General features: G+C 36.7%; 1 protein-coding gene across 1 annotated transcript in view; it reads right to left on the reverse strand.

The window, feature by feature from the left end:
• The window catches only part of LOC106875370 (thyroid adenoma-associated protein homolog), a 74,565-nt gene that overhangs the window by 41,403 nt on the left and 17,153 nt on the right, over positions 1–16,009 (reverse strand). The window contains exons 2-9 of the mRNA XM_014923467.2: positions 12,108–12,219; positions 11,810–11,981; positions 10,360–10,465; positions 5,695–5,837; positions 4,275–4,400; positions 3,129–3,246; positions 2,293–2,584; positions 1,010–1,325 (exon numbers count right to left, since the gene is read on the reverse strand). Coding sequence (XP_014778953.1) covers positions 1,010–1,325; positions 2,293–2,584; positions 3,129–3,246; positions 4,275–4,400; positions 5,695–5,837; positions 10,360–10,465; positions 11,810–11,981; positions 12,108–12,217 — 1,383 coding nt within the window. The 5' untranslated portion in view covers positions 12,218–12,219. The remainder of the gene's footprint in view (positions 1–1,009; positions 1,326–2,292; positions 2,585–3,128; positions 3,247–4,274; positions 4,401–5,694; positions 5,838–10,359; positions 10,466–11,809; positions 11,982–12,107; positions 12,220–16,009) is intronic.

The raw sequence follows: 16,009 nt of genomic DNA on the forward strand, positions 1-16,009 counted from the left end.
ATATATATAAAATCATCATCATCATCATCATCGTTTAACGTCTGCTTTCCATGCTAGCATGGATTGGATGATTTGACTGAGGACTGGTGAAACCAGATGGCTACACCAGGCTCCAATCTGATTTGGCAGAGTTTCTACAGCTGGATGCCCTTCCTAATGCCAACCACTCCAGGTGCTTTCTCTGTGGCACTGGCATGGGTGCTTTTTATGTGGTACCAGCACAAGTAGTTTTTATGTAGCTTCAGCACAGGTGTTCTTTACGTGGTACTGGTACGTTATATAAATTTGCTCAGGCTGCTTGATTTATTCTAGTACTGACTGATATATAGACAGTCTTAATCAGAGAATATTTGTGGATCTGGTTGCACCAAAACATAATCATATTCAATTCAGTCAGAACTGTGATCCTTTGATTGTTAGTCTCATGGGATTTTAACAACAAAATTGGTTTTATACTATGGTTAGAAATATGGTCCTCTATTGCAGTGCTACTCAAAGGGGTGGTCAGCAGACTGGTGCTGGTCTGCAAGCTATCAGCTGCCGGTACACTGTGAGTTTCCAGAAAAGAAAGAAACAATAGCATAATTTCAGTAATTTCGCCTTATGCACAGCAGTAAACAACTTATCAGCTTATGTAATATTGTATTAGATATTTACAAAATAAATAGAAGATAAAAAAAAATTGTCAATTTTTATTATATTCATTATATATATAGTTTCCGGTATAAATTAATATTACTAAGAAATATTACTGGTCCCTGGCACATTGGAAAAGAAAACTATCTGGATGCCACAGCAGATAGTTTGAGAAACACTGCTCTATTTAATGTAAACTGTATCTTTGATTGGTAAATATATGTTATATAACATCTCATGTAATTTGTGTCATTAGTCAGTTGTATTTTATATACATTTTCAAGACGTGTGATGGTGTTCTGAGATAAGTCAGGCCTCCAAAAAAAAAAAAAAAGATTGTTGAGGTGAAATTTAAGGAGAATAATTTACTTACATTGTTATATTCCAAAAACTGAAGCAGAGAACTCATCAACTTATATTTCCCTTTCACATACCAAGGTAATGTAATCAACCTCTGAAGCAGTTTTTGTGGTAAGGCATTACCATCCTGACTGCCAAGACTGCGCTCTACATGCCAAATCTGACACATGATGTGGAATATATTGGAAACAGTCTCTGACACACCTTCAACTGGGCTGTCCCAATGCAACCATATTAACTCCAGAGATTGGCTTTCAAGTTTCTCTCGATTTTCTTGGGAGAAACCAGAAGAGTTCTTAATATAGAGTTCAGGAAGAAGTCTCAAATACCTAAGAGAGAAGAAAAAAAAAAGGAAGAAAATTCTATATTAAAATTGAAAACCCTCAAATTAAAGAAAAGAAAAAGGAAAGTGAAATTTGAATAAATAAAAAATTATACAGAAGAAGGGAACCTTACAATGCTTCAAGTGAACTACAATGCTCTTAAAATAAATCTCATCTATCTCATCTAGGTCATCCCATAGGATGCCCCAAGACTATTTCCAAACGTTTTCCCCATTCATCTCGATCTTCCATAATGGTCCTCAGCTCCTGTACCCCTTCCATATCAGTATCCTCCAGCAAGATGTCGATATAGACACACACACACACGACAGGCTTTGACATTAGTTTCCATTTACCAAATTCACTCACAAAGCATTGGTAAGTCTGGGACTATAGTAGAAGACACTTGCCCAAGGTACCACCAGTGGGACTGAACCCAAAACCACGTAGTCACAAAGCAAGCTTCTTTACCACATGGCTACGCCTGTTTATACATGAATAAAGTTGATTGAAAAATACTGTAGGAAAACAGATTCAACCAAAGATGGAATACAGAATAAAGAGAAAGACTGAGTAATAAACACAGAATGGGAAGACATATTCCTACTTGCAGATGGGGATTGGAGGTGCAGGGTTTAGTGGCGAGGGTGTTGAACTCGTGATTGTGGATTGTGGTTTTGATTTCTGGACTGTGCGATGAATGGTGTTCTTGAGCAAAACGCTTCCTTTCAGTTTGTTCCAGTTCACTTGGCTGATAAAAATGAGTAATTCTGCAAGAGACTGGCATCCTATCCAGGGAGAAATATATATGCCAGAGAAACTGGGAAACCTGCCCTATGCTCATTAAGGAATAATGTGGACAAACCATTCATTGATAGGAAATTAATCTGTGTTAAACGTAAGGGGACTTGTGAGATGAAATACCATGTTATTTGCAATATTAAATATATAATAAAATGAAATGTTGTGTTACCTGCTGTACCAGATGTGTAGTAAGTTGAAACTGTGGTAGTCTAGTGAGATGGTTTTGCACATTTTATAAATTGTAAAGAACAATCTCATAATTAGAGGAACATTCATGTTGGTTCCCTCAATGTGTTCCTCTAGCAAAAGAAAAGGATTCTCAGTAGAAGAAATGAAACCACGGACGAGAGAGAGACATCCAAATTTGTCGCTACGAATTGCACCAATGTGAGGAGACTTCTTCTCAAAGTCTACACTGTTTCTCAAGATTTGCTCCCAGTTTAACAATTTTTTGTGCTGATCTAAGATAACAAACAAATGGAAATATTTTTAAAATTCAGAACAAATATATAACACAAAAGTTAATTCTAGAAAATTTTAATAATTTCAAACAAGATTTTCTATGCTTAATTTTTGTTCAAAGGTTATTGTTATTATTATCAATATCCCACAAATGGCAAAGAGCTGGCAGAATCATTAGGCGGTTGGCATATCTTCTGACTCTTTATGTTCTGAGTTCAAATTTCACAAAGTTTGTCTTTGCCTTTCATCCTTTCAAGGTCAATAAAATAAGTCCCAGTAGAACACTGGGGTTGATGTAATCAACTTAATTCTCCACTAAAACTACCAGCCTTATGCCAAAATTTGAAACAATTACCATCACCTTTGTATGGGGGAATGGATCAACAGAATCATTAAAACGATTATAAGTTTTGGTGATGGACAAAGTGATGGAAATACACTGTTATCTATATTAGTAAAGTGATGATAAAAATTGTGATTGCAGTAATAGTGACAATTATAAGGATAATGTTGTTAAAGGATGAGACAGAAATGACCACTTACTTAAGATGGTCAAACTACTCCAGAAGAGACTGCAGATAGTAACAGGATTACAAGGCAGAGAATTTAGCATCATGGAATAGGCAGTACCTGCAAGCAGGACGGTTTCGGAACTACAGTGCTGAAAAGAAAAGTTGTGATAGATTAGGCAACAGGTCCATGGTAGTCTCACTACTGACCAGAAAAGAAGTAAAAACAGGGTCACATTTTTATCCCACTTCTCAACAGTTAATTGGAAAAAAAATAACAGAATCCTTTTAAACAGGTGCCAGGATGGAGTAGCATAGTCCTTTTAGTTTCACTGTCAAATAGATGATGGTGATGACGATATTAATTAAAAAAAAATGTTTCTACCAATAAACATACATACACACAGATACAAACATGAATTTATTTTTCCCTCATTTATATATCATCATCATTGTTTAACGTCTGCCTTCCATGCTAGCATGGGTTGGACGATTTGACTGAGGACTGGTGAACCAGATGGCTACACCAGGCTCCAATCTGATCTGGCAGAGTTTCTACAGCTGGATGCCCTTCCTAACGCCAACCACTCCGAGAGTGTAGTGGGTGCTTTTACGTGCCACCGGCACGAAAGCCAGTCAGGCGGTACTGACATATCTTTCTGTTGTGTCTGGGGTGAGTCATTCTCTTTTAGTGCCTTATAATTTAACACACTCACTGGTAAAATTTTCCACTCGTTTACTTATTTATTTTTCTACAATTTTCATTGTGTCTCGCAACCTTTTCAATAGTTTATTGAAAAGGTTGCAAGACGCAACAAAAATTTTAGAAAAATAAAGAAGGAAATAAGTGGAAATTTTACCTGTGAGTGTATTAAATTATAAGGCACCAAAAGAGAACGACTCTCTCCAGACACAACAGTATATGCTTCAACACATAAAGAATCTTGCAAACCAAATCCAAAAACGAAATATATATCTTTCTGTTTCTCTCTATATAAACACACACACACACACATACAGCTTATACATTTGCAGTTCATATTGTACTGATGATAACGATGATCACACACACACACACACACACACTGCTTATACTTAAGCATATGCACACACATATTCATATATACTTGTGGTCCACAACATACAATAGATGGAAATGTTGGGTTAAAATAAAGTTTACCGATTCTGCAAGTACTACCAGTAGGCTTTGTACCAATGAAGTGAGTGGTGAGGATGTGTCATTGACTTGAAGACTGAGATGTAATTTGGTTTGCTGAGGAAAATGTTGAAACAGCACCAGTGTGGTCTGAAAGTATACAGGCATAAATGACAAGGAATGTGTTTAATAAGCAACAATGTCATCATGTGGGAGAAGGCAAGATATCATTGTGAAAGGAAAATAAATTGAGACAGCATCTAGACAATCAAAGTAATTTAATCAATATATATATATAGCAATAGATGCTAGTTTATAATTATCACATGATATCAGGACAAGGGTACACAAACATATACACGTATATACACAAGATTTTTTTTTCAGTTTCTGTCGCACAAATACACTCATAAGGTTTTGGTCAGTCTGGGGCTATAGTAGAAGACACTTGCCCAAGGTGTCATGCAGTAGGACTGAACCTGAGACGACATGGTTGGGAAGCAAGCTTCTTAGCCACCCAGCCATGGCTGTGCCTAGTATGGTATTTCTTAGTTCTATATATATAGGCTGTTGCTATATGGTGAAATTTTTAATCTAGGTTATTTTACAGTATATGAAGCGGTACTTCATTGTTCTTAGAATGATGAGATGGTGTATAGAGTAATTTGGCAGAGCAAATATTTTAAGAGTTAGATATTCTTTTTATCAACTGTCAAAAAGGTGTAAAACCAGTTCTCTGATTGGCAGATTGAAAGGTAAGAAGATTATTGTACCAATCATAAAACAATGGCTGTAACCTGATTTAAAACATATCCCTATGTATCCAATACTCCAACAACTTAACATCATATCTACTGTGATTTTATGCATGATATTCTAATTTCAGGTTACTTTTTTCCCTAAACACCTTCCCAGATGATATTGTTTCCAATATCAAAGTAGAATCACTAAATAAAATTAAGAATAAGAATCAAATACATAACAAAATGCTTGCAGAGGAAATGAACTCAAGGCTTTTAAACTAGCAGACTAACACTATATCCAGTCAGCCATTTTATGAGAGACTGAATATTGGCACTCCATTGGTTTGTGACAATGAGTGTTCCAGTTGATAAGATCAATGGAACAACCTGCTCATGAAATTAACATGCAAGTAGCTGAGTATTCCACAGACACGAGTGCTCTTAACATAGTTCTCAGAGATTCAGCAGGATACAGAATGTGACAAGGCTGGCCCTTTGAATTACAGGTACCACTCATTTTAGCCAGCTGAGTGGACTGGAGCAACGATAAATAAAGTGTCTTGCTCAAGGACACAACAGGCTGTCAGAAATCAAATTTACAGATTTATGATCATGAGCTAAACACTTTAACCACTAAGCCATGCACCTTCACTAAAACTGAATAAAAGTGATAAAAGGAACAATGAAAATATAAGGTTTACCTTGACAGTTGAATAGAGAAGGTCAGAGGTAGTGTTTACATTGAGGGCCAAACTTATGTGTTTGTGTAGTATATTACAGACCTGTGGGTAGGAATCAACAATCAATGGCTGCACTTCTGCACACTGCTCGATTAAATGACCGACTGAAAATAGAAATATGTTTCAAAATTAACAAAGATGAACGAGACCTGGAGCAGCAAGAACACTGCAACAAACAATAAACTATGACTGATACAACAAACCTTTTATAAGAGTAATTGTATTGTATGGATGTGAAACGTGCATATAGTGATTTCAAAATTTGGCACAAGGCCTGCAACATTGGGGGAGGTGGCCAGTTGATTACATCAACACCCCACCCAATGCTCAACTGGTACTTATTTCATCGATTCCAAAAGGATGAAAGGCAAAATCAACCTTGGGGGATTTAGAACTCAAAACAAAGACAGATGAAATGCTGCCAAGCATTTTGCTCAGTGTGGTAATGATTCTGCCAGCTCATCGCCTACATGCATATATTAAAAAGAAAACAAAAACACATCGAGAGCAAATTGTCATCACCTGAAATGACGGGACAAACAAGGACAGACAGACAAACAGTTGAGGTTGATTATATCGACCCCAGTGCGTAACTGGTACTTATTTAATCAACCCCAAAAGGATGAAAGGCAAAGTCGACCTCGGTTGAATTTGAACTCAGAACGTAAAGATAGACGAAATACCGCTAAGCAGTTCGCTCGGTGTGCTAGCGTTTCTTATTTCTTTATTGCCCACAAGGGACTAAACATAGAGGGAACAAACAAGGACAGACAAACGGATTAAGTCGATTATATTGACCCCAGTGCATAACTGGTACTTATTTAATCAACCCCAAAAGGATGAAAGGCAAAGTTGACCTTGGTGGAATTTGAACTCAGAACATAGCGACAGACGAAATACCGCTAAGCATTTCGCCCGGTGTGCTAACGTTTCTGGCAGCTCACCGCTGGTTACTTAGTTTCCATGGCAAATAACTGAACAAGGTCACAACATTGTCCTTGAATGAGACACCAGTCCATTGCAGGGTACAAGGCCAGTAATTTGGTGGGGAGAGAGCATTGACCCCAATACTTGATTGGTATTTTATTAATCGACTAGTCTCCTCCCCACAATAAATATGGCAAAGTAGACAGTAGATGACGATGAACTAAATGTTCTACAATCTCCTGTTTTAAATAGAGGATGCATGGGATAATGTAGTTATCCAAAAAGTGAGGATGGTCATGACCGAAATGTTTTTGACGATATGTCAGCTTGATTAGAGCTGATGTGAGCTTAAACAAATAACAATACAAATAGATGAGATTTAAGCAATGCACTTGACAAACACAGGCAGCTAACCAATGCAGGATAACATACAAATAAACAATCTCGACAACAGCTGAGTAACACAGACAAAAGATGGCTAAACAACGTAGACAACAGACCAAATGAGGAAACCTTTACAGAGTATCTCAATTTGTTAAAAATAGCAGTTAAATCTCCTTTAAATTACATCCTACATCATCATTTTGCAGCCACTTTCCATGATGGCTGTCGAAATCAATTTTCATTTGCTAATCACTTCACAAAGCACAAGACAACCTGACCAATTAAGTCAACATGTGAGATAACACAACCAAAAGGTTGATTACAGAAGAATAGAAACATGAAAAGTTTTCAGATGAGAAAAAAAGTAAAATGTCAGTTAATTAATGCTGAGAAGTAAGTTAATTAATTAAACACACAAGTCACTTAAGTGATCAATACTGATAAGATGATTATAAGTCAGTCAGTTGAACAGACAAATAGAAATCAGTGAAATTACTGAAACAGTTAAGAACACAGATGAGTTAAAATGAGAGAAATTCAGAATAATTGAATACCTAAGAAAACATATCAGCAATCTAATAATCCTGTCTACTAAAGAGGCACAAGGCCTGAACATATTAGGGAGGGGACTAGTCGATTACATCGACTCCAGTATTTCACTGGTACTTAATTTATCAACCCCAAAAGGATGAAAGGCAAAGTCAACCTTGGTGGAATTTGAACTCAGAATGTAAGGACAGATGAAATGTCACTAAGCATTTCACCCGGCGTGCTAACAATTCTGCCAGCTTTCGGCAATCTAATAATGATAGAAAAGGCCAGAGATCTATCAACAGACTAAAATGTCACGTCAGAGGTTAGTTGACAGATCAATATTGATAATGCTATAGGGCAGTAAGCTGGCAGAATCGTTAGCACACCGGGCGAAATGCTTAGAGCTATTTCATCTACCATTACATTCTGAGTTCAAATCCCACCGAGGTCGACTTTGCCTTTTATCCTTTCAGGGTCAATTAAATAAGTACCAGTTATGCACTGGGGTCGATGTAATCAACTTAATCCCTTTGTATGTCCTTGTTTGTCCCTTCTATGTTTAGCCCCTTGTAGGCAATAAAGAAATAAATATTGATAATGTTCAATGACTGATCAATCCAATACTGGATTGTAATAACATAACAATCCATCACAAGGTTCAATCTTTGTTGCAGTGTAATGGCTTGTGTGTTGTCAATGATCCTGAAAGCTATGCCAACAGAACACCAATTCCTGGTAGAGTTTCCCATGTTGGACAAGTTGAAAGATAGGGGAAAGAATAATATGAACCACTTCATCACCAGGCTGAAAATGGGTTTGCAAAAGGGCCAACACCCCTACTTAGAAACAAGAAACAAAGTTACAGAAACATCGATGACAGTTCAAAACCAACAAGACCCGAGAGAAGAAGGGATACACATGTCAAGCCCTGACCTGGAACCACCAGAAGGGAGGTGGAGGAGAGGGTAATGGGTAAAAATCCCCTTTGGTCACGAATGACCATGGGATTGCACCTAGAAAGTTACACTCCAAGGCACAAGCCCAGGCAAAGTTGTTTGTGGAAGACCAGCAGTTGCCCATGCATACTAGCCTCCACTCTCCATGCCATTGATGTTATCCAAGAGAAAGGCAAAGGCCGATACAGCTTGGCACCAGTGACATCGCAACTCATTTCTACAGCTGAGTGAACTGGAGCAATGTGAAATAAAGTGTCTTGCTCAAGAACACAATACACAACTCGGTCCAGGAATCAAACTCACTACTTCATTATTGTGAGCCAGATGCTCTAACCACTGAGCCATGTGTTTTTACGTGGAGGAGAGGACATCCTAAAAATAGCTGGAGGTAGGATAGCAGCTGGAAAGAAGAAGAAATGACAGTCAAGAGTCAAGATCAGTGAAAAATGTTGTTGATGGCTTATGCTCCATAGGGAGGGCAGGGCTTAAGAATAATGTATTAACAATATAACAATGAACAGGCTTTGTTATTTACGACACATATTAAATAACTGCAAACATTACATATGGCAGGAGCTCCAGATAGGCTTAAGGGCTTAATTATGGTGACAAAATAAGATTCTATTTTCAATGTGATCAATCTATAAATTCCTTCTTTTTAACAAGATAAAAAACCAAGATAGTAAAGTAAAATATTACTATCACACATTTTTTTTTTATCCTTACAACACAAACTTATTCTATTTCAAGACGAGGTGAGAGCTTCTATGTGGCCACCTCACTTGCTAAAGAAAGCAACAAAATTTCCCTCAAATCAAATTTAGCATTTTAAAAGGGAAAATGAGCAAGGCATATTGGGGTAATGTATCACCATCATTATTATTTAATATCTCCTTTTCCATGTTTTCATGGTCCAGATGGAATTTGTTGTGGCAGGTTTTCAACAGCCAGATGCCCTTCCTGCCACCAACGCCCACCCATTTCCAAGGAAGGGAATATTTGCCCATGGCTAGAAATGTTTGTTATGGAAAACTGATAAGAAAGGTATGATGCTGGTGCTTATTTACAACGATCACATGATGTCAAGACAAGGGAACACACACACACACACACACACACACACACACACACACACACATGCGTATGCAATGGGTGTCTTTCAGTTTCCGTCTACCAACTCTGGGGTATTAGCAGAAGACAACTGCCCAAGCTGTCATGCAGTGGGACTGAACCAGAGACCACGTGGTTGAGAAGTGTTGTGTATTGAACTCCTAATGAATATATAACAAATGCTGTACATTTGTTTAAATAATTAAAAAAACCACCAGTGACATGGCATGCATGAATTTTATGTGAACTTGTCCATTTGTTTTCTATATATTGCAATTAAAATAAACAGGGACACAAAAATTGATTCCATTGCTACAGGATTACAGTTGCTGTTGTTACCCCTTCTCATACATTCCGTTGTTGGTTGTGCTTCCACTACAGCAAGATAGAAATTTGCAGTTTACGGCTATTTGATCCTTGTTCCTATACCTATGCTAAGTAAATTACAAGAAGCAAGCTTCTTAACCATGCAGTTCACATGCCTGTGCCCCATAATAATTCATGTGCAAAATACCATTCAGTGAGGTCAATCCAGTCTAAGTACATAAAGCATAAACATGACAAGTATTGCTTCAGATGAAAAATGGAGATTATATTATTCGAAACATAGTGATTTACCAAAACATAACAAGGTAGATAAGGTTTACAATGTGAAACATTTCCCAATAGGAAATAAATATTGTGGAGAGAGATAAGAATGAGCTGGACTGCTTACATTTACTCATTGTGGCAGAAGTCATATGCGAGTCAGAGGACAAATGACTGAGAAACACAAAGCTTATCTCTTCCATCAACAGGGCATGTGGTATTGGTTCCAAGAGCTGAAAGACAAACAAACATTTATTGAATTTCAGTAGTGATTTATAGAAAATTAAGAAAATCTTTAGAAAAATAAACAAACGAAAGATTGGTCGACTTAAGACATGTCTTTAAAAAAAAAAACACAACAGCCATGATGTTAAGTTGTGGGGCTACTGACCACATGCTTGTGAATTCAAACCTTATAACATGGTATGTATGGAGGGTGACTAAGTGACTAATTCCACTACTGCTTCATGCTTGAGTGAACAGTGAACCATGAACATCCAGCTGTAAAAATAATTGTTCTAACAATATGCCACTCTCTCGATTTATATACATGAAAGCCATCCTGAAATTTAAAACAGTAAAAATATTGAAAATATAAGGATTGGATATTGTTTAAATATCCAATTAAAAATATATTTCACATTTATTTAAAAGAATTTTTTTGATATTTTTGCAAAAGCGAATACAGTGTTTATTGGATACCTGTCCTTCCTATTACTAATCATTTACTTGTGTCATAAACACACTAAGGTAAATAGAAAAAACATGTTCCATGCTTCAGTACACAGTTTAATGTAGTATGGCATGTTCTGTGTCTTATTTGTTAGTTTATAGTTAGCTTTCCTTGAATTTTATTAATCAGTTTAAAGCCAGGTTCAAGGCTTTCCATGTGAGCTTATTTTAGTTGAGACTAAAACTTGCTAAATTTGACCCTGGCACATACAAAGTTTGTTTGAAGAAAGTCTTGTTCTAAATATTAACAAATCTAATTACCTCTATAAAGATAATTAAACTGTAATTTCTAAATCAAATCCCCACATAATGCAGATTATATAACCAAATACATTTTCTTTATAAAAAGTTATGCATAATCTGTTTCACATTATTCAACAATGAGTTAGATAAGTGTACAAGTTTCAATACATGAGAGCAGGATTGCTTTAAAGTATTTTACAGCCAGTGACTCTACTAAACAATTGCTTACATGGTTCTTAAAGATTGTCATATGTATTTTAACCCTTTAGCATTCAGATTACTCAAATCTAATGCTTTGATTCTAATGCAGATCAAATCTAATGCTTATTTGTTCACATTGTTTTAAATCAATCATGCACTATCTAATAGCTTCAAGATTTCAAAGATGCAGTTGTTTATTTTTAGAATGACATTATAAGGTAGATGGCAGAGGCCAGATCTGTCCAGTTTGAACATAAAACAGATAGAATATTTGGACTGGATATGGCTGGTTTGAATACTAAAGGGTTAAATAAATAAGGAAAACAGGAGCATTTCAGATCAATGATCAAGTATTGTTAATCATTCAGTCGTTTACGCGTTGGTACAAAATTGTGGTTTACCTTTTTGAAACATCTGGCAAGACTGGAGGTTTCAATGCAAGCAATGTAACAAGCCAGTACTGCAGTTGTATAGTCTTGAATAAAATGACATTCTTCTGATTCCTGTATCAGAGATAAGAGTTTCTCAGAAGATGCCTCAATCTCCTTTACCAACTTATGCCGGTCGATGGGTCTGAAGAGAATTGAAACAAACAAAATATCGTTATTATAGTGAGATAATAATTTCCATTACTTATAAACATAAAGAAACAAAACATCAGACTTTGTATATATGCATATGCACTCATATCAGACTTACTTAGCATGGAGAACATCCCAGACTGAGTTGGCATAATCTTTGATAAGCTTTTGTAACACTGGGTTCCCAGCAACTTTGGTCCTGGCACTCTCTAAATGGTGCTGGTCCATTCCTGAAAAAATAAAAAAAAGGAACAAAATCAAATATATAATTAAAACTAACTACAGAATGTATTTTGTTATGTCAACATGATTAAGGATTTGTGTAACAAAATAAAGTCAATGGCAGGAGATGCTGCATAAGTGGTGAAGAGTGGGTACATTAGTGATGTATAAGGAAATATGGACGAATGATATATGAATGAAATATGAGGGAATGTGAGACAGGAGTAGCAAAATATATGATGTTAATAGATAGATATTTAGTATAATACATCTTTTCACAAATCACAGTGTCTATAGACTCAGTGCTTCACTTCACATTAGTAGTGATCTCAGCAGCAGCATACCCTTCTACCCAGGTACATCCAGGCCACCAATTTCTCCAAGTCCCCTTACTGTGTATCATCCCTCAAACTCCACACAAAACATTGCAAGTTCTTGCTTCCCAGAATTGCAATCCACTGAATATCAACAACATCATTTAGTATGTGTTATTGCCAGAGACACTGCCTTGCTTTATTGACAAGCTTATGAGTAAAAATAAAAAAAAATTATCCTGGATAGAAAACCAGTCTCTCACAGGTTAAATTTCTCTCAAATTTTGATACATTCACTACAAGCTCAGTTCTTGTGGGGTGATGGATTGTGTGTCTCAATGAATCTGAGAGCTATGCAAATGGAGCACAGGCTCCTGACAGGGACTCCCACGATGGACAGGTTAAAGGACAGAGGCCAGACTAATATGGACCACCTGTTCCAAGAGGTAAAAATGTGTTTGCATAGGGCCAACACCCCAAACTGGAAAAAAATCTAAGTTACAGAAGCATCAATGACAATTTAAAACTATGACCTGGGAGGGGAGGCTTAAAAAAAGGACAAGCCAGAGTTGAAAAGTCATTAATGGCTTACCTCCAGAGAGAGCAAAGGGCTTAAGTAAGTCTTGATACATATTTCTTATAACTAAATAATATTGAGAATCAAAGAGAAAAAGTGTTCTACTCAAGGACCCAATGAAGTAGCTGCAGTGGACTGAATCCATAACCTATAAGCTGGTACCTTATCCAATCAGCCATTTAACCTCTACCTGAATAATTAAGTGAATGTCTGAAATGAGTTATAATTAACACAATTATAATTTTTCAATTAGAGATGTCTGGCATCTTGCTGTACTCAAGAAGACCCGTATTCCACAACAGAAGTGTTAAGACTGGTTAAGCAGTGCCACATAAAAGCACCCAGTAAACTCTGTAAAATGGTTGGCATTAGGAAGGGCATCCAGCCAAAGAAACCATACCAAAACAGACTGGAGTCTGGTGCAGCTCCCCAGCTTGCTAGCTTTGGTCAAACTATCCAACCCATACGTACCCTAAAATTAGTTCTAAGGGAGATTCAGTGTGACACAGAAGGTGGCATGGCTGGCCCTTTGAATTGCTGGTACAGCTCATTTGTGAAATAGAGTATCTTGCTCAAGGACACAACATGTCACCAGGAATCAAATTCATGACCTGACAATCGTGAACCTGATACCCAAACCACAAAGCCACGTGCCTTCACATCTTCACATGAGAGCAATTATCTTTTAACATTAAATGTAAGAATAATTATATTTAACAGCTGGATGACCTTCCTGCCAGTAATCACTCAACTGTGAAGTAAGTAGGAAGTGGAACTTGTTTCTTTTGCTCAGTCAGGTTAACTGGACCAAGCAGAGTCATGTGCCTTGCTTGGAGTGTTGGTGGTGGTGGTGGTGGGACACAATAACATGGCTACAATAGAAAGTTTTAAATACACAGTCATTTGGTTAGTAGGTAACTCCACCATTTTACTCTCACAGTGTACTTTTACTTCCATCAAAATTAGGTGGTGAACGAAATTAATTCTGAGCAACGAGGTAATGACACATAATTATACAAAATCTGAGTAGTTGAAAGTCTGTGAAAACAGAAGGGAGCAAAAAGTGATGGAGGAGGGGCTGAACTGAACTAAATAAGACCAGTTTGTGTATCAGGTTCCAAAGTGAGTAATGGGTGTCTTAACCCTTTTGATACAACGTAACTGTGACTGCCCTTGGATACAAACTTCTTGTTTTAACCTTTCAGCATTCAGATTATTTTGTCAAATGCTATGCTGGTCTGTGAAGGTGCATGGCTCAGTGGTTAGAGCATCAGAAAGAATGGATGTTAAAAAATGACGATGATGATGTGGTTTTAAATTTTGGCACAAGGTAGAGCAATTTTAAGGGGAGGTGGCTTGGTGATTTCACTGATGTTAGTGCTCAATTAGTACTTATTTTATTGACTCGAAAATGATGAAAAGCAAAGTTGACCTTGACAGGAATTGAACTCAGAATGTAAAGAGTCAGATGAAATGCTGCTAAGCATTTTGTCTGATATACTAACAAATGAGTCAGGTTGCTGCCTCAACTAATAATACATATAACAATATCAGTAATTTTGAATGGAGAAAGCAATTAATTAAATTGACGCTAGTACTTGACTTCTTTATTTGGTGCATTAATTTATCAGCTTTGGAAAGATGATAGGCAAGTTGACCTCAGCAGAACTTGAACCTAGAACTTAAAGTGCAGGACCAAATACTGCATGGTATTTTGTCTGACATGCTAATGATTTTGCCAAATAATAATTTCTTGTACAGATGCCACTGCAACTGTTACCACCATCACCATCATTCTGGCTCTAAGCCAGAAATTTTGGAAGAAGACAAATGTTTGATCATATCTTTCCCAGTACTTGAATGGTACTTTATTTTTATCAAACCCAGAAGGACAAAAAACAAAGTCAACCTTGGCAGGATTTGAACTAAAAATGTAAAGAGCTGAAACAAATAGTGCAAAGCACTTTACAGACACTCAAATGGTTCTGCAAATCAACCACCCTGATGTAAGAATTTCTAAAATAAGCACCAGGCCAGAAAAATTAAGGAGGGGACAGTCTGTTATTATACTGGTTAAAAATTTCGACACAAGGCCAGCAATTTCAGGAGAGGGACTAAGTTGATTACATCAACCTCAGGGCTCAACTGATACTTATTTCGTCAACCCCAAGAGGCAAAGTTGACCTCAGAAGGATTCGAACTCAGAACATAAAAACAGATGAAATGCCTCTAAGTACACAGCATATTAACAAGTCTGCCAGCTCACTGCCTTAGCCTGTTGTTTTAATAACCCTAATATTTCACTGGTACTTTATTTTGTCAAACCCAACGCAGTTGACTTTGCTAGTATTTGAACTTGGGAAATAACTAAATACCTCAAGACACTCAGTTACGATCTGCCAATCAACCACCCTTTAATAATAATAATAATAAGAAGAAGAAGAAGAAGAAAACATTATAGGAATACTAAAGATGATAATGATGGTGGTGGTGATAATGATTATGATGATGATGATCTTGCAAGGAATGTGTGAAACATTAAGTTCCTCAATACAAATGGTTTGAGCAGGTTGGTGGTGCTTGCATGAAGAACACATTTCTTTTACTTTTTTTTTTTTTTTTGACTGTAGATTCAGATTTGCAATGGCAGCAATTTACAGACTCTGTAACACTCCACCAGTTTCTTAACCGTCAGCATTCAACTACAGAAATGAATCTTTCTTTTCCTTTTACTGTTTTTATTTTTTGATTTTGATTTTGATTTTTTTTCTTTTCTCCCCCGTTTCTGTTTCTATTCAGTTAATATTACAGTCCAGGAAAATCTACTACTTGTTGTTGGCATAATGTCTTGATGAGTCATACCTCTATGATGTAACTCAGTATGAACTAGGAGCCATTATTTAATAC

The sequence above is a fragment of the Octopus bimaculoides genome, chromosome 4 (assembly GCF_001194135.2).
Source record: "Octopus bimaculoides isolate UCB-OBI-ISO-001 chromosome 4, ASM119413v2, whole genome shotgun sequence".
In the NCBI taxonomy this organism is placed as follows: Eukaryota; Metazoa; Mollusca; class Cephalopoda; order Octopoda; family Octopodidae; genus Octopus; species Octopus bimaculoides.